Source organism: Ictalurus furcatus, chromosome 8, assembly GCF_023375685.1.
Source record: "Ictalurus furcatus strain D&B chromosome 8, Billie_1.0, whole genome shotgun sequence".
NCBI classification, from domain to species: domain Eukaryota; kingdom Metazoa; phylum Chordata; class Actinopteri; order Siluriformes; family Ictaluridae; genus Ictalurus; species Ictalurus furcatus.
Window position 1 is genome coordinate 1,766,939 of NC_071262.1, and position 20,391 is coordinate 1,787,329.

General features: G+C 42.6%; 1 protein-coding gene across 7 annotated transcripts in view; it reads right to left on the reverse strand.

Annotated features, from left to right (window-relative positions):
• The window catches only part of limch1b (LIM and calponin homology domains 1b), a 74,662-nt gene that overhangs the window by 16,843 nt on the left and 37,428 nt on the right, over window positions 1–20,391 (reverse strand). For 6 of the 7 annotated variants that reach the window (XM_053630258.1, XM_053630257.1, XM_053630256.1 and 3 more), the window contains exons 5-11: window positions 17,987–18,017; window positions 15,688–15,798; window positions 12,025–12,223; window positions 8,042–8,294; window positions 1,898–1,933; window positions 605–731; window positions 144–298 (exon numbers count right to left, since the gene is read on the reverse strand). In XM_053630258.1, the coding sequence (XP_053486233.1) occupies window positions 144–298; window positions 605–731; window positions 1,898–1,933; window positions 8,042–8,294; window positions 12,025–12,223; window positions 15,688–15,798; window positions 17,987–18,017 (912 nt within the window). The remainder of the gene's footprint in view (window positions 1–143; window positions 299–604; window positions 732–1,897; window positions 1,934–8,041; window positions 8,295–12,024; window positions 12,224–15,687; window positions 15,799–17,986; window positions 18,018–20,391) is intronic. The other variant, XM_053630259.1, reaches the window with a different exon arrangement.

The following is a 20,391-nucleotide window of genomic DNA, read 5'->3' on the forward strand; positions in this document are numbered from 1 at the left end:
GTGGGAAACTCTTTCACCAATCTGGAGTTGAAACATTTATAATTTAACATTTATGAACCAAACATGTCCCTCCAACCCTCATTATAATCACTATAACGCCTGACGAGGGATCAGTAAACAACACGCAAAAGAAAAAGGTGTACTTGTCTTCCACGATCTCTCGGTAGGTCTTGAAACTTTTCCGCCTCTGCGAGCCTTCGTCTCGGCTCAGCAGTCTTTCCATCGTCTTCCTCTCTTCCTCTTTCTTTATCAGGTCTTGAGAGACACTTCTCCTGCGACTCTTCCACCGCGCCAGGTCCTAAAACGCACACGCAAGACACGGGTCACAAATACGTTCACACCGTTTATTATCAAAAAAACCACGTTTATTACTCTTTGTAGTAGTATTCATGTATTTAACATTTCTTTTTCTTTCTGCAAGCCCTAACTGGATGGTATTAGGTCGTTATCTCCTCCAAGATAAAGCGCTCGCGAACAAATCCTGCAGAATTTGATGAGTTTCCTGGCTGGATGTTTGCTAGTCAGTTATTACGGTTTCTTTTAGATGCTCATGAACGACAAAGCCTCGGTTAGGTCGCTCGTGATTTTACGCTCAAACGCTCACATCTTGCCACTGGCTATCCTCCTCCTTCATCCTGGTATACTGGCCGTGCATCAGCTCGTGTCGGACCTGACTGTGAGGCGGCAGCAGGCCGTCATCGTCGGTCCTCACGTCGATCATACTCATGCTCCTATAAACGAAAACAACAAGGAGTTAGAACAAGATTCGTCCGATCGAGTTTGCGTATTCCGTCCTGAGCAATCAGGTCGTAGATAAGCATGAGCAAGATCACGGTGCATCCCATTTAGGTCATGCAGCCCGATGCCATGAAGATACATTCAAATGGAGCGCCGGTAAACTGCGTGAGTAATATAGATCGCTGTTAAGTCATTCAAGCTGGAGTCAGATGTTAGGGAGGAGATTAGTGAGGGGAAAAAAAAAAAAAAAAAAAGAGCGAGACTCTTCCAACCAAAGGGAATCATACGGAGAAAGAGCGGAGTGTTTATGAACGTGGCACAGTGCCTCGACGGGCCTGCTAAGAAAAATATTTCAGATATTATTCTATGAAACCATGAAAACAGCGTGACGACCATAATGACCGGTCTCGTGGATGAGAACGGTGTCGGGTACTCGGACCCTGACGCCACGTTGCAAGAGAACTCGAACAGCGAAAGTGATCCTGAGCACCAGTGCTGATTAATCTTCTGAGCGAAAGCCATGCAGAAAGCAAAAACAAAACAAAAAAAAAAGAAAAAAAAAAAAAATGATGTGATTTTCATATCTAAAAGGATTACAAAATGATTCATTTTTACGTGCTAATAAAAGTTTTGAGAAAGATTGATCACTTAAAAGGTGCGGTTTGAAAAGGTTAAGTGTTCCTGATCGCACGATAATAATTATTATAAAAATCATTATAATAATATTAACATTATTATTGATTCACAGTATTATAACGTGACAAATTGGGCTCGTTTCAGGCTTCTGTAAACAACCTAGAAATGATCCCTTAAACAGAAATACTAACGGCACCTTTAAGCCTGAATTCTATGCCGGGTTAAATCTGATTTTTGGTAGCCGTCAATCGAGACCGTTTTTGGTCATCAGCCTGGCCACGGTGTTAAATACTATAACAGTAAACAAATGAACTGTACCTATATGAAGAAATGTGGCCTCGCTGAAGCATTCGGAACGCAGTACAGCGTCTTCACGACACCTGTACTGTTAGCAAGTTGCGTTTATGCTGCTTTTATTGAGCGGACCCAAGCGCATGCAAGCACGAGGCTTCATATGCGTGAATGCAGACAGATACACCACTCACAAGCGCGTGATAAATGACTTGGTATTAGAATGACTTACTCGGGGTCGTCAAATACACTATCGCTGCGGCCGAATCTATAGAAGGTAAGACATGAGGGAGAAAAAACAAAAACGTTTTATCATAAGATCAACTAGATCCGTTCAAATGAGGACACTCTAGAGGACATGTCATGTCCGTATCAAGTCCTTGCTGATATGTCAAATCAAAATATGAACAATCAATGCGTATAGTGTGTGTATAAGTGTATCAGGGGCGGTGCTGGCTTAACGGTTAAGGCGCTGGGTTACTGATCGAGCCCCAGAATTTCCAAGCTGCCAAAGTTGGGCCCTTGAGCAAGGCCCTTAACCCTCTCCGCTCCAGGAGCGCCGTACCATGGCTGACTCTGCGTTCTGACCCCAACTTCCTAACATGCTTGGATCTGCACAGATTACTGTACTGTAATGTTTATGTGACCGATAAAGACTCATTATAAGTGTATCCTGATATAATCATTGTATCATGATTGTAATACCCACTTACAGACACAAGAGGGCAACCTAAGACTGAAGCACAACACAACATACTTTATGCTCGAATACCTCAATTTATAGCTAAATTATCCTCTTTATATCTTATAGCTAGGACTTAAAAGTAAGCATTCAAAGCAGTTGTGGCATATTTTTTTTTTTTTACTGTACATTCATTAACAAACAAACTTGTTTAATAAATAAATAAATAAATAAATCCTTCATTCATTTGGTTACACCATGCTTCATGTCATCGCCCCTACATCGCACTCTTTGTCTGTGATTGGCCGAGAAAGTGGACCTGGCCCGGCTTGCGGGAGAGGACTAAGAGGGCTGGTCACTAGGATGCTTGTTGTCATAGAGTTGGTAGTCATGGATGTGCGGTGGAGTACCTCAGAGTAAGAGTGGGCAGGACTAGTGCCAAGAGAACGGCGGGATTATCTCCATGGACAACAGTGAGCATGATGAGTCTGCAAGCCAAGTGGTACTCACCAAAGCCTGAATGAACAAACGTGGTCGTGCACATTATTGTGTTAGCATAAAATGTGCACCGGTGAACACTCATTAAATCCGGCCTGTGTGTACCGAGTCTCGTGAAGAGCGGAGTCCAAACGTGTCTTTAAGGGAAGGAATAACTGTAGCTCTATAAGATACCGATTACCTATCAAGCACACACACACACACACACACACACACACTGTTCACAGGAGCACATCTCATACGGGAAACATTAACCGAAGACCTTTTGCATTTCTGACACGATATACTTCATCGTATCATTATGATCAGGAGATAAAGACTTCGACTACATAAAGTCGCCTCCTCTCAGGGACTCAAGTGCTCAGCACTCGTTAATCCTTGTTAATTAGACATGGGACTGGTCATAGTGTACCCGTTACATGATCGGATACGCCGTCGTACAGAGTGATAATCAAACAATTCCCCACAGAAACCACGTCACCCGCGCTGATTTATAAACCCGAGAAAAGAGGACAAAAAGAGAACGGCCTCCTTCAGGCCCCTTCGTCACGTCAAGAGAGAAATACAAGCACGGGAATGCTTAGTGATAAAAGCTGTGTAGGAACGGTAGCAGGGATATGGACGTCTGAGATAGAATGAAACCTTTCATGTCTCCTGAAAAGGAGCTGCTTCTTTCTTTTTCTGGCCCCAGGACACAAATGATCCTCTGTAGAAGTCAACTGGAAGATAGTTCCATAAATCCACCCCCAAACCCCGAGGGCACATGTGTATCATGAGTGAGACAGACCAACACCAACAGTCCCATAGCAGCATGAACACACACACACACACACACACACACACGGTTCCGAAATGAAAATAACAGCATGGAACTTGATATAAATATGATGAGACATCAGCATCAACACTAAGGATGTAACTCCAATATGAATATTTTATCTGGAATGAACAGGAAATGTGCTTTAAACTCATCCAAACAAAGATCCAAATAGGATGTACACTATTATTTTTCTTTTAGAAAGACATAATAATAATAATAATAATAATAATAATAATAAACTTTATTTTATAGAGCGCCTATAAAAGAAGCGTCTCATAGCGCTGTATACAAAATAAGAAGTACACAGAAAAAATAAAAATGATAAGAATAATAAAACAACAACAATAATAATAATAATAATAATAATAATAATAATAAAAGTAGAAATCAGCAATCAAATGCAAGTGTAAAAAAGTAAGTTTTAAAATGTCGACTTATGAAGATATGAATGTGAACATGTGAAGCTTCTGGAAGAAAGAATGACATTCGTTAACCTAAACGTGAATCTAGGTATGAAGCTAATCCTTGGAGAGCTCAGTGATTTACAGCAGACGTTCATTCATCCTTAGTAACGGCCTGGTCAGTGTCACGGTGGATTCAGTTAGGCTACTACGCTTTTAAAAATATATATATTTTGGTTAACAGAACCAAGTTTAGGCCATGCCCGCTGCAGGTTTAAATCCGAACCTAGACAGGAACATTTGGAGCACGAAACAGATGCAGCCCTAAGTGAAACGGATTTATTTATTTATTTATTTATTTTTCATGTCTGCAGTGGTCTGATTATGAGACTTTTTTTTTTTTTTTTACTTACGCAGCATTAGATTCCAGTGTTCATTTTCACTATTGTATCATATCACGTGAGAGATTTTTTTTTTGAGCGTGTTGTGTACGGAGCACAGGGTCACGTTATAACTTTCTCACATTGTCCCAGCATGGGCAAGTCCGACTCGGCCCAGCACCGCTATGCTGAGGGTGAAACGCAGGAAGCCTGCTCATTTCCCGTCTTCCTCTGGGTGGAGTGTGTGTGTGTGTGTGTGTAGGTGTGTGTGTGTTTGGGTGAGAGCGAGTCTGTTTTTACATAATCACAGATAAAGCGTTATTAATTTTGTAATACTCCATGCATGAAAACATAACGTGTAGGTGTGTAATAAAATGTAGAGAATAACGAGGCACCTGTATTTATAGTGCGTTCCGGTGCCTACATGCTAAATAGAAAGAGAAGATCAAAAAGCCATCGACGTTACAATGGATTAAAGAGATATGCGTCTAAGTAAAAAGGAATGCAGTCCTTCAACTTAATGAACTCCAATGGTGCCTTCGAGCGTCTGCCATTTTCTAGAAGGTGAAACAGAACGTTCTCTGACCCGGTATTCTGTTTGGCAATTTTAGACGGGATTTAAAGCGCTTTTTGATTGGGCGTTAATGGGAAACATGCAATCGATCTCCTCTCATCATCTTACCATGGAATGATGACTGACCTTATGTTCCAACAAGTTCATTTTGTCTCTTGGGAACAAAGCTGACATTCTCTCTGTCCTCTTTATGTTGACGTGTCTTGTTTTTTTGGTTTTGTTTTTTCCAGGAACGCCACCTCAAACATCTCTGCGCGGCTTTGTCCGAGATGTCGAATTCGAGATCTTCCGAAGAAGACCGGCTCCTACACGGCACTGTAAATCAGACCTCGAAAATCCTCAACGGGAGAACTCCAATTACAGTACAAACATCTGGACCTTGAATGCTCCTGTTTGTCAGAAACCAAGAAGCAAGCCAGAACCTCAGATTTAAGGTCTCAGAACAAAGCTTTTTTTCCTGGAAGTAGAGAAGGAGCCGGTAAGTCTTCTCCAGTTTAGTAAAGCCAATCGTAAAACAACCAGCATGTGAGAAACAGTTCAGGAGGAGGCGCGAGCATCAAACGGGGCCAGGGATGAAGACACTCCAAATGGAGCTCCATGATAAAATGATCAAATGAAGCTTTGTGATCAGTGAAGACTTGTACATTTTGCAGACACGATGGACCAAGATCCAACAGAACTACCAATGCTACCAAAGCTCTTGCTCCACTGAGCTTGTGCAGACCATCATTGAGATGCCAGAACGTCACCGTAACTGCGACACTTGCGGGGTCAGCTAGTAAAACAGCGCATTCTAATCATTGTCCAATTTTATTCAATTCAGTTTGACATTTCTTGGAAATGGGAAAAAATCATTTTATAGTAAATTTGGTAAAGTGGTACATCTTGGACCAACTTTCCTCATGGGGCCTCTTTGAATTTTGTCCTGGAGATGGAATGTAGGGCAATACAGCATTTAGGCAGGCCTTCTCCATTATCTGTTGTGCTGGAGCTCTCATCGGAAGAGGTCGACTTCAGATTATGTATGTATGAGGCGGTGCCTGGATGTATGTTCTCCTCCTTGATCTTTGCCTCATCTGTGTAGCTCATCTTCTGGAGATCATGCATAATTTATAGAGTTTGCACAGAAGGGTACAAAAACCAAAAAAAAAAACAAAAAAAACATCCAATGAGCAGCAGTTCTACAGGGAGAAACCTCTGAGAGATGAATGGCCAGACTGGTTTGAGTCGTTAAACCTGCAGTGAGCATCTCAAAAGTATCTCAAAGAGCACAACAGACCAACCATGAGGTAGATGGCCTACAACAGCAGAAGATCACATCGGTTTCTACTCCTGTCAGTCAAGAACAGGAATCCGAGGCTACAGTGTGCACAGTGTGTTTGGATGAACCCTGTGGCAATACAATAACACACACAAAGGCAAGAAGGGAAGATCATGCACGCACACCTTCACAAGCAACGTAAAATAAACATGAAGGTCACATCCTGTTTATTTATTTTTTTTACCTTTTTAACTTTTATGTTTTAACAGGCAGAGGTAAACTTCTGACTCAGGAACTGCAAACTACATACAAAAATGCGCCTAAGAACGTTCTCCAAGAACATTCCAGAACGAGTAAACACATCTGCGTAGGGTAGAAACACAAGCAAACCCATTCGTTGTTTGCTGAATTGTATTGCCAACCCTTATCTGTGTTCTCACACACAATTTCACGATCAGTTAGGGAGGAATTGGAATCTTCCGGCTTCCAAGCCTTTAGTCAATTAACGCCCACATCTGGTCTCCATCAACCGCTCCCCTCGTACCACTACCGTATTAAGAAGTCTACATTGAACAAATGAAAGAAAGAAAGAAAGGACAAAACAAAACAAAACAAAACAAAACAAAACAAAACAAAACAAAACAAAACAAAACAGGGAAACCCCCCCCCCCCCCAACCCCCACACTTTTCATTTCTAAAATCCACACCATAATGCCAAAAAATTGGCCTCCATCAATGATGCCAAACATATTCTTGAAATATTTCCCCCATCATCAGAACACGAAGCAAAGTTGGCTTGTTTCAGGAGTGCTATGTTTAATCTGGCAGTGCTTAAGGGTGTCAAAAGAGTACGTTTCTTTTTTGGGAGAAAAGACAGATCATTCCAGAACATTTTCCCTAAATGCACTGGCAACTGATACGCCTGCTTAGTCAATATTTTGTCTGAATGTTTTTGGCAGAAGACGAAGCATTGGCAGTACTGTCCTGCTATTGCTGGGAAACAAGAGACATGGGCTCGTATAATAAACAAGACAGGCTCTAATTCCCGAAGTAATAAACATTAAGAACTAATGGTGGCTCATTTCCCCTTGCAAACAAACAAAGATGTTCCGAGGCTTCACTTATCCCAGGTTTCTAAGCTAACCGTTATCATCAATTCACAAATACGTCCTGATTTCAAATCATCTTCACTTAATTGTGAAGCCATATAGAAAGCACCCATCTTAATGTCTTTGAAAGATACGTGTTATAAATGTCATTATAAAATGTCTCGGAAAGACACGTGGGCTTAGCACTTCTAGACCATTTATACCAACCGCCCTGGCCTGTATACTCGATTTCTTGCCATGTTGTCAACTGTCTGTGACACCACCTGTGTTGCCTATAAAAGGTCCCCACTACATTACACTCATCCTCGTTCTCGTTTTGCCGAGGATTTGACAAAGTGTATTAAAGATTTCTTCTAGCTCAGAAGGAACTCCCTGGCACTTTGTCTTAGAACCATAGATTACACAGTAATCAAGGGTTTCTGTGTGAAACTTGGTAATAGTGTACGGTGCCATGCCTGAGATTGGTCAAATCGGAGTAGTCGCCGCAATAAACCGTTGCTAGTCATCAGCATCTCATAACTGACTCAAAGGGCTAAGAACTATCCAAGACAAACTGCAAAAGTATATCACCATGAATAATCGAAAACATTCTAGAAAGTTCAACGAAAGTGACTTTAAACAAATCACCGTTATGTCCGTCGTAGCCATTACCTGAAAGACCTCTCTCCTCCTACGGGCGAGGTGGCATTGCTCCAGCTCTTGCAGCTCTCCTCTCGCTCGGTGCGTTGTCTACGCAGAGGAATATGTACGTACGATGTCTGGTTGCTCTTGTTGGGTAGGTACTGATTGAAGGGAACCGCAGTACGCGGCTCACTGCATGATGTCCGTCGCGCCAGCATGTCATCCCGCCGCATATCCGGTAGCTTCCTGTAGGGGATGTCACACTCAGAGTCGCTGCCACGGCCTGCAGGGTGTAAATACACATAAAAAGTATGATGCTGAAACCCAAACATGTTGCTAATAATAAATAAATAAATAAAAAGCACAAGTTATAAGAGATCGGTTTTCCACATTTTCATTCATTTTCCCTTCTGCTTTTCCATGTAGGGGACAAGGTCAGTCATGACTTCTCCAGCTCCTCCTGGGGGATCCCCAGACCTTCCCAAGCCAACTGTGAGATATAATCTCTCCAGTATTTCCTAGGTCTCTAGACGGTCTCTGTCCAGTGGGATGTGAATAATGCAGCTCTCCTGGGAGCTGACCAGGGGGTATCCATGTAAGGTGCCCAAACCATCTCAACTAGTTGGTTCAGAAGTCTGGTACAGGAACGCTTACTGTCTGGAATTAAAGTCCATACTTTTTACATCTCACATACTCCGGCTCTTCTCCCATGAGCAAAGTTACATTCATCTTTCTAAATCAACCAAAAACACTGAGAAGGTCATCTCTAGTGCCATCCAAAGACACTGATTTCAGTTCCTCTGGTGGAATCCTCAGATGTTCCCAAGCCATCTGTGAGATATAATCCTCCCAATGATTCCCGGTACTGCTCTTACTGTGCAGACATAAGGCCAACAATATCTAGTCCGTACCTTTCCATCTCAGGCCCTTCTAACTCAGGTTCTTCTCTCTTCCTCCCCCCACCACCCCCAGCAACGTGATATTCTTCTCTCGAAATCGATCACATCGGAATAAAACCATTAAAGAAATTCAAAGCCGAAATATAATAAAATACGGTTAAAGACATGTTAAAAGGCTACACGCCCAAGTCACTTTCTTTTGAGTTTGGTAAAACAGCTATTACAACCACAGCATCAGCCCCAACGTGTACATCCAGAATTCAGCCAGATCAAAACCAGAAACTCTTCTAGCTGAAAAGTGCAACAATGCCAAAACTGCAATCTTAAGAAGTACCTGGATCATCAGAACTTACTTTTTGAAGGTCTTAACCTCCACCTTTCATCTTGTTGCATTCTTTAGCAAGATGCTCCACACATGTGGCTTCAGCACCACCTAAGCCTTTAGAACGTTTCCAGAGCTCCGGGTAAACACACGCTGTAGTCCGTCTACATTCCACATGACTCAAACTTTACCTTTTATCCGCTGTGATCGACAAGTACTTCACTGGAGAGAGAAAAAAATTACCTGAAGATGTAAGCAATCTAACTAATAGATATAAAAATAAATCATAAAAGATTAAAGGATAAAGATGAACTGATCCTAATTCATGGATCAAGGAGAGCAGGGTATATAGGTTCGTTTTGTTTTTTTACTTTCATATACACTCTTGAAGGTACTTCAAGAATTCTTTGGATGGAACTCAAGTTCAAGCTTTCTACCAGGCCTCTCTGATAGGGAAACCCTCCAAGGCAGTGGTCACCAGCTCTTTTCCTTCCATCTCCAACCAAAATCTAATACATCTCTGTAGGTTGATCAAGAACTTCTTAAGGCGACGATTCCTCATCAGGTCAGGCGGGCACCATTACGTTTGGGCGCTAAAGTCTTCAGGAAGGTAGATCTCCAGGAACAGTTTTGGTGCGGTGTACAGAAGCGTCCAATAGGATGCATGAATGCGAGTACACTTTGAAGAAAAAAAGGGTTCATCGAGAGTTCATTGGTTCTTAGTTTTGCTTCTTAAAGGAGTTCGACTTTCGAAGGGGTTACAGCCTTCTGGTCTGTTTTAAAATTCTTTCAGCGGACTCGATCTAACTGACTCTTATAATGTTTGGATAAAAGCAAACTCTACGCACAAACACACAAGTGGAAGGTTAGCGGGTCGACATTTTTTTTTTTGTGGGGTAGACGCTCATTCAGTCATCGGACAATCTGCTGACAACATGTTAACATTTCTCAGGCTTCTTATGGAAAACCCCAATTACACACTGTGGTGTTTTCCACAGTGATCGACAGCTTCCCGAGCTCAGTAATGTGCAGAATGGCCTTATAAAATACTCAATTGTCAGCTAAGTATTTCCTCCTTTTAGTTCTAGTAGCTGTTTATGAGTCCGCTCCACTTTCATTAAATATTTACGAAGCCGACACATTTAAAACAGCACTTCCGTGAGCTCTGGCTCGGTCCATGGACTGAGGCAATGTTTATTCAAAACTGGAATTACTGGCACTCCCATATGGGACTGCTTCAAAGGCGCCGAGATTACAGCATAAAGGCCATGCACGTTTTTCATTCCCACATATACTGTATGGGTCCTGAGAATGTTCGAATAGATTAGCATCAAATACTTTGATGTCATTGAATGGGGAACATCCATAACAGCACTGAAATAAGCATGTTTCTTTGAAGCCATGTGACAGTTAAAGCATCGGCGTTAAAACGGAGTTCGGGGTCACAGTGCATGGTCTCTCTGAAGCGCTTTGTATTTCGCTTAAAGCAAGTACAAGCACAGCTTTGGGATCTTTGTGGTAATCTTCTGTCTGGCTCCTTGGTGCTGATCAGCTGATTCAAAAGGACACTGAATGGCCTGTTGTTGAGAGCCAAGTTGGTGAAATCACGGCACTGAGCGTCATCCGTTGAGCAAAAACACGAGGAGTTGGTAGTCCATTGGGGATAATAGATGGCGCTTTACTGCAGGAGTGTGTGTGTGCGTGTGTGTGTACATTTAAGACATGAGCCTCATTGGCTTTAACAGATCTGAGTCCCAGCTTCACTCATCCCATGGGTCTCACAGAGCGAGCAATGGGGTTTGGCTGTGTGGGCATGTTTTTATATCTTGGTCACTCTTGCCATCCGTTACTAAACGTCCCTGCACAAGTATTTCCTCCGTCTGTCTCGTTCAGCCCTCTCTCCCTCTCAGATCAAAGACAACGTTTGGTATTAAGCTCAGACTCAGAACCGCTTGAACCAGACACCGCAGCACTGATATCACTAGCAGATACCAGTCTCAATCCATGTCTGGCTATGCCAGATGATGTCATATCTACCATGGGGACCTTTAACTTGTGTGCTAAGGGCTGTGTAAAAAGCTGAACCTTCAGATTAGCATCACAGCCTTTAAGTGATTAAAGCGTAAAGGAAAGCGTGGCATTTGCCTTACACCTCTGAGGTTGGGGGTTTGAATCACTGTACCACTTTTAGGTATCAACTCTTCACTTTATCCCGATCAGGGTTGCAATGGATCCGGAGAATAACTAGGGAACACTGGCTGTGAAACCCGGGACAAGGAATCACACACACACACACACACACACACACACATACACATACACACTTAGAGGCACGTTAGAGTTGCCAGTACAACTATTGGCACGTTTTTGGAAGGAAACCACAGAACCCTGAGGAAACCCACATAGAGAACCGACAGCAACTGGACTCAGGATTGAACCGAGCACCCCGGAGTTGTGAAGTACCAACACCACCCGCTATACAGTACCACGATGGCGACATTATTAAAAGCCGTATCCTCGATTGACCCTTAGTAACGGCTTCACCTTGGTCATGGTGGATCCAGAGCGTATCCCCAGAGGGAACACTGGTCCCGAGGCTGGAATACAAACTCCAGTCCATCGCAGCTAATTTAACCAGCTGCATTCATTTCTACGCTTCATTCTTCCAGGCTTTCAATACTGCAGACATAAAGCGCCAAAACAGCTAACACAAAAGCTGTAATGTTCCGTCAGAGCCACACAGAGTGCGCGCATGCATGCATGTGTGTGTGTATGTGTGTGGGGGGGCTCACCATCGCTGGAGCTGCGGGCAAACAGGCCGTCCGGAGAGGGCGTGTGGCGCGAGCGGGAGCCGATGGAGTCCAGACTGTCAAAGGAGTCGTCTCGCGCGTGCCTCGGCGGCGACAGAGAGTCACTGCGCTCTGACTCCCAGTAATCAATGTAACCGCTGTCCCTAATGCTGCGCTTTGGGCTGTCCCAGTCCTCTACCTCCTGAAACACACACACACACACACACACAAAGGTTTTCATGTGGTTTCCTTTTGTAAGTGGATCTAATGAGTCTCATATCTGGGCAGAAGTCAACCCTGTTACGACCATTCCTGACAGCTTTCCCATCTATCCGTTTCCCTATTACTCTACACTCTCCGTCGTTCCAAGTTTCACTCTATCGTCCACTCGTTCCAATTCAGTGCCTGCGCTTTCCTGTTTCTGACTTTCTCCCATTGTTCCTTCGTCAGAATTTTTGCAAAATCACCTTCCAGCCTCCATAAATACATTAGGACCCAATAAATATCCCCCCCCCCTAATGCCCTCATGTCATCCAACCTTACACGCTGTAATCTCACTAGCCAATGAGACCAAAGCGCTCTTAAGCCCCACCCACACGAGAGGTTTGTGCCAGAATGGTGAACGTAAACAGGTGGGGTGTTAGTTCGTACCCCAAATCACACTCCACTGTACTAAACAGTAAGGCGGAAATAGTCTTCCAGCTGTGCTATAACGAATATCAGTCTCTATAGCGGTTCACGATTTCAAGATGCACACTCAAGACTCCCCGACATGATCGAGTCATAATTCCATCACTTTTTAACTACTTAGAAACAGAATCGTACCATCACATCTGAGTCGGCATTTTGAACTCGTTTCTACAAGATACACGCAAGACGTTGCTAAGAAAAAATAAATAAATAAATAATAATGTACCCGGGTATTTCCAGCGATAACGGTGACTACGAAAAGTGTAGCGGAGACGAGCCTGTCTTGAGTGAAGGAGCTTTATGCAGAACAAGGTACTTCAGTAGCAGTGCTAAAAAAAAAAAAAACAACACTTCTCTAGGAGATCATGTGTAAGAGGATGTGACGTCTGTTTTGGCTGACCCTCATGCTGTAGGTCTCTGGGCACAATGGCTCACTTGACCGCTCTCAATCCAAGACACATTCCTTACGGAGACCAAATCTGCTCTCCAGCAACACACACACACACACACACACACACACACACACACACACACACACACACACACACACACACACCAACCATCCAATTCTGTGTATACTGTAATCAGTGAAAATGAAAGCAAGTCAGTTTGCTGGTGTTTTGCCCTGACAAAACAGACATGCTATCTTGAAGCAATGACGGACCTGCTGGAGCGTGCTGAGTCAACAGCGTTCTGCCATTTCACCGGCTTTTTCATTAAAGCTGTGCAGCCAATTGGTACGACCTGCGAATGGAGGTCCTGTTCATGAAATCTGTATGGAGAGAGGACCGCATCTCAGGCAGAGACAGATTAGTATTAAACAGGCACACGACATGGAGGAGAAATAAATCATTCGTCACTCCCCCTTGTTACGGCTGCGAGTTCGCTCTGCGTATGTGTGTGCATGACTGCATCGGTACTATCTAAAGATCTGTGCTGGTTCCCCTGGAAACTGAGCAAACCTCAGCACTATTTTGATGTCTACAGTATGTGTGCTAACCAGCATTTATTTATGCAGCAGCTCAGCTAAAAGGCTGTATATGTGCAAGGCTCGAATCAGCTCTTCTGCGACATTCTACAATATTCAGCTCGATCAAATAAAACGGCTCGCGTGCAACGGTCCGGATAAGCAGCTAACGTGACTGACTGGAGACGACAGTTACCTCTTAATGCTTACCCAATCGTGATTTGTTTGCGTCTCTAAATCTGACAGTTCAAAGTGTTTTGGTTCAAAAACGCCGTTAGGCGTTTCCATGAAGGGATGAACTTGGTGAGGTTTGTTGAACTTGGTTTGGTCCATATGAATGCCAGGACCCACGTTCTCCCAGCAGAACATTGCCCAGAACACTTTTGGTGGTGGACACGGGTCAGCATGGGCACTCTGACCGGTCCGTCGGTGGTTTTAACGTTATGGCGGTTTGGTATAAATGCACGTGATTGGAGAAGAAGAAACAGACGATCTATTACAGAAGTTGTAATGGCTCTTGCTTTGAAAACGACGGCTAGTTTTTAAAATAAGTTTATTATATCCGCTACAGCGTGACCCCTGCAAACGAGCGTTTATGTGCATACACAGTGCCCTCCATTAATATTGGCACCCTTGGTAAATATGAGCAAAGAAGGCTGTGAAAAATTGTCTTTATTGTTTAACCTCTTGATATTGTATCTGATATTGTATTTAACTGTATACTGCGTGATACAGTTAAACATCGTACCATAGTCTGTGGCATGTAGAAAAATACACAGCAGTCTCGGGACTTCATTATGGATGGAGATGGCAATAGTAAAGGAACTAAGTGACTTTAAAAGAGGGTTGATTATTGGGGACATGCATGGCAGCAGCTTCAGTCACAGCGATTGCTCATCTGTATAAGTAACATCTGCATAGAGTTGGAAGCGCGACTGATTGTTAGGTAACTCAGAATGTCAAAGCAGTACGTGATCGGAACGACAGCTATAACGATCACGTCTGTATACGCCTGTGTGCGTTTAAGTGCGTTTCATCAGCGTCCTCACGAGAGTTTAACAGCGTGCTTAGGCCCGACTGCCGAGGCCAGCGGTGTGAGCTCATCTCTGGAGAGCACAAGCCTTATAGACCTCTTTGACTCGTCTCTATAAAATATCACATGCCCTCATAAGAACATTCTCAGGAAAACGTAAGTCACGGTTCTATAAACATCCATCCAAGGAGTCATAAAATAGCTGACATAATGCCAAGTCATGATGACACTATAAAAGTTTTTTTTTGTTTTTTTTTATCTGTTTTCCAGATGAGAAAAGAGATATCTGAGCTGTACTAGAGTGCATGACGTTGATAAAGGGGTAGTGTATGAGACTGATACGGCTGTAAAATATGAAGTTTACAAATCTGTAGCATAGGAGATTGGCACAGTAATGGCGCACAAGATGAATTAGCGGAATAAAGAGATTGATACAGCTTTTCTGTACGATGGGACCATGGGAGTGTCGGTGTACGTTGAATGGAGACGTTATAAAGATAAATAAAGATGATAAAAATATGATGAAGTCATGAAGGTATTATATGAACTGGAGAGAAATAGTGTAAAGAATTATTAATAGTAACCCCTATTTACTTCAATGGCATATTCTTCCAAAGGAAGTACTCTGTATTGCCGTCTTCAGTTCAGGGAATGTAATTTGAGGGAGTGACTTGATTTACAAATGCCATGTGACACACCATGCTACGAATGCTAAAATAAGATGAAATTTTCAAATTGGTAGGAAAGATAGAGTACAGTGTATGATCAATTGAACTGTAGTGTATGAGCCCGAGTGATAGAGCTGTAGCGTATGAGCCCGACTGATAGAGCTGTAGCGTATGAGCCCGACTGATAGAGCTGTAGCGTATGAGCCCGACTGATAGAGCTGTAGCGTATGAGCCCGACTGATAGAGCTGTAGCGTATGAGCCTGACTGATCGAGTGATGTACAATAGTGTATGTCATACTGTGTTTACCTTTCGCATCTGTGAGAGCAGTCCCTCAAACTCATGTAGATCCAGAGTGGGCCCGTTATAAGTGGCACTGCTATTGGCTGCCCGGCCCAGCCAATAGATTGTGATCAGAACCTATGAAGAAGACAAAACCAATAATCTATCAAATTACCATCCGCCAGTTTAACTTTATTTTTAATCACCTGTTCATCGAGATTTGGGTTTGTTTTTTTTATTACCTTTTAGCATCACATTATTATACATCATATACAGACAACGAGTTGCGTTTTAATGGGAGGTTTTCCCTATACGTGGCTACTGAAAGATTGATAATGCGACAGGGCAAGGCAAACAAGCTTTGTTTTCATTTAGTACCAATTTTAGCCCATTCATACTACAACAAAAGACGGTTTGTTCCATGGTAAAATGGAACAAATGCAGTTTGCGCTGTTCATGCACTCCACACAAATGCATATACACAAACACTGCCAGCATACAGACCACACACACTGTAGAGAGCACCCAGTGGTGATGGTACACTGCTAGTAATGTGTTACTATAACAAACAATACTGTATGTCCAGCATGTGTTCGGTGGCCTCCTGTACAAACAAGACAACGGCTGCCTTATGGTTGCACCATAAATAATCAAGACCGCAGGTTGCCTTCTAATAGGAGAAAAGACCTCAACTTGTATTAGTAACAGTTTCAGCCAAGAAAACAATTCCTAAATCTTCATCCAAATGACTATTTGTAATACAACTTGTACACACTATTTATCATGATCCTGAAGGTGAATTTTCAGCAATGCAACAATTTAAAAAGTCCCAGCATCCTTGGCTGAAGGCCACTTGAAAGCACTGGTCACCTGACAGGACACACCATAAATAAACCATAAAAGTTCTCGGAGCTGTACTTTCAGGATGTAGCCCTAAAGCTATTCTCAATTTTAAGAAAAAAAAAGAAAAGAAGAAAAAAAAAAACACCCAAACACCCTCAGCACTGGTCACATCTGTTTAAAACAACCGTCTCTTTCATGAAAGTCAAATGACTGAGAGATGTTTACATTCTGATATAATGCATCATTAATATTCACTCAAAACATCTCTCAACATACTGATCTAAGAAGAAGAAGAAGAAGAAGAAGAAGAAGGGAAACCACACAATCCTCATTTCAAACCATGAAATTAAAACAGAAATACAGGGGTTCAAAAAAGGATGTAAACTAAAGATAGTCATCTATTCACTCGGAGATGAGTCCTGTTTACACAACATGCCAAGCAGGAATGCACGGGAGTGTGTGATAGTGCGAGTGTTTGCATGCACGTATAGTATGCACGGTTGCTTTCGTCGTGCAAGGCTGCAAAGACAGAAATAATCCTGCCTGCATAGTCCGAGCCAGTTCTGTTCAACCTTGACTGATCGAATTTAGACCTTCACCACGAAAAACCATCATCCCGCGACACAGAACCAAAAGCTTACTTCAATACGTAAGGAACGGAACATAACAGTATATAATCAACATACATCATCAACAACAGGGGAGTGTAATCAACACAAAGTTGATTGTATTTCCAAGAACAATCATCCCCAAGTGTTTTATTCCTCTTATACCACAGCAAACGACTGCATTCAAGACAGTTAAGGCTCTGGGTTACTGATCAGAAGTGGAAGGTCGGAGGTTCAAGCCCCAGCACTGCCAAGCTACCACTGTAGGGCCGTTAAGCAAAGCTCTCAGCTCCAGGGATGCCGTATCACGACCCCAACCTCCGAATATGCTTGGATATGCGAAGAAAAAAATAATTCCACTTTCCTGTTACGTATATGTGACCAGTAAGGACTCATTATAGTTGTGGAACATCCATGAAGCACGGTAGTTCCTGTTATAATTCACATTCTAACATCTATAGAGTCATTCCCTCATCGGACTGTTTTTCTAATAACAGACACAAAAAAACACACACACACACATACACGCACACGCACAATAAAAACAAACACAGCTTGTCATATTACCGAGAAACTGCAGAGCCTTTTCTAGGACACTGAAGACTTTCAGTGTATTACCTCTGACTGCACCAACAGAACAATAAACAAACAAACAAACAAACAAACAAACAAACATCTCCTCAAGTAAACTTCACCATATCTCAGACATATAACACAAAGTGTCCGCCATTCACATCAGTGTGTAAGTTCTTACTCCAGAAATGTGAGCATATTAGAATGAAGGCATTAATATAAACCTGGCTATAAACCTAGAGAATAGAATTGGACATGATTGGATATCTACACAGAAATATGCAAATATACATCTGACTTACATTTTTCAGCCTCTTGTTGCAGTCTGAGCCTCTGTGGGGGTACAGAAAGAGAGAGAGAGAGACAGAGAGAGAGAGAGAGAGAGAGAGAGAGAGAATATAAAATATATAAAAACTTTTAGGTATGGCTATAAACATTGACAAACCTAATTTACAATGATGATTAGTTTAAAGCAATGATCAGTGCTACTTCTCACAGGCTGCAGCTGTACAACCCGCTTTCAAAGAGCTCTATCGGCACAATCTAGCCGATATATTCGATTACACTGTGTAGGAACAGGAAGAATGGCGTGAATTGTTCCTGCTTTTTATTCGTTGTTAGGCGCTAAACATGGGAAGAGGGAATCTTTCAAAAGTTATGAAACGCCAAGGGTATCGGTCTTCCTTAGCAGGATAAGGAATTCCTACTTTGTGGATGAACTCCATCTCTCGGCTAGTAGATCTAGACAAGGACGAACCAGATATCGGCTTTAGAACAAAGAGCTGAAGGGGAGATGATGCGTTTTAAAAGGACGTGGTCAAACTTTGTCTCTTCGGGATTTCAGGATGCTGTACTACTTTGGAAATATCCGAAAAAGCAATAAAAAGATATCCAGTAAAATCCTCGGGGTAAAACAAGAAGGACTTATCGTCATCCTGAAATAACGGCTTCGGCTTTCTCGGGTTCCTAATTTAACTCGAGTGTCGAGACCAGGAGAGAGATGGAACGAGGGTGGGTGTGTGTGGGCGGGGTGGAGGGTCTTCTGGGGTCTTCAGACAATGTGGCAGATCTTCATGACTTTGACTCTTGACATGGTCATTGGTCTCGGACAGGCTGGTTTGGAATGATGCAAAAATCAATCAATCAATCAATCAATCAATCAACAAATACAAAACATTCAGTGAACAGCAGCGCTGTGGGCGCAAAACACCTTGTTGATGAGAAAGGTCAGAGGAGAAGGACCGGACTAGTTCGAGCTGACGGGAAGTCTGTCGTAACTCAAAAAGACACTCTTTACAATCACGGTGAGCAGAAAGGCAGAAGCAGAAGAGGAATCTGAGGCAGATTGGAAAAGAAGTGTAATTACTCTACTATAAATACTCATTATATACTTATACTGTACTCTAGGTACTATACTAGTACACTATTTGACATGTTCTCGAATACAGACCACATATTATACATAATAACCTATGCGTTTAAAATTCCCTGCAGCTTATCTATTTTATCTAACCACAAACACTCATATAACTCATCTAACGTATGCAGAACATTCAACCCTGAACCCGTGGCAGCAGACCTGGCAACCCTGTCCACTTCTTCTTCTCTCCTCTGCACACTTACGACCTCCTTGTGCTTCTGAAGTAGTAGGAGCATTTTTATGTGCGGTGACCCCTCGAACAAATTCCAAAGTGTATTAGATCACCAGTCCTGATAAAACAGATAACTATTCTCTCTCTCTCTCTCTCTCTCTCTCTCTCTCTCTCTCTCTCTCTCTCACCTGTCAAAAACCGCTCCATGTTTCCATCATCATGCTGCCAGGCTGCATAGTTTCACTCTGTGCTCACTTTACTGAGCGAACTACCGAGTATTTCAGTGGAAAGACTGATGCTGAGGAAAAGATACAGGAAAGAAAGGGCACTGTGAAAAAAAACCAAACCAAACCAGACAAGCGCAGGCCAGAACAGGTAACATTTTTATACAGGACTCTTGGTTTAAAGAAAGAAGCACTTCATGAAAGACGGTATGGCGTGTGGATGACGTAGACGATTCCATAAGTAACATCGGAAGGTTTTTTTTCTTTAAATTTTTTTTAAACTCGACTATTTTGCAGTGATGTAGAGGAAAAAATACAGAATACAAACAGGGCTTCAGGGCTGTTTCTCTCAACTTTCTATCTAAATACAGTAGTTTATGACACAAAACACCCCTAGGCACTAAATGAAACCAGAATAAAAGGCAAAATCAAACTAGTGTAGGGTTTATACCAGTGTTTTGGACCCTTTTTATCTCCTGCGTTCCCGTGGAATATTCCTACATACTTACTGGGCTCTTTGACGGCTCACGGGCCTTAAAGTGCACCTGTTACGGTTTTTCCAAATATTCCCTTTCATGTAGCGTGTTTTTTATAGAGCTGTTTGTGCATGTAAAAAGTCTGCAAAGTTTCAAAAATCAAAGCGCACGACAAACGGAGTTATCGACTCCCGAACGAAGGAACCGACTCTGAACAGCTGAATCGAGTCGTTAGTGATTCCAGACTTTACTTCCTGTACTAACCTACGTAGGTTTATAACAAAAAGCCCCGCCTCTGGTCTTCATCGGCAGCTCGCCGACGGACGGAGCCGAAACTCGTTACGGTACCGGGCGTTTCCTTTTTGAAACATCTGACCAATCAGAGCAGAGCATGCTCTCTGAAAGGAGGAGTTTA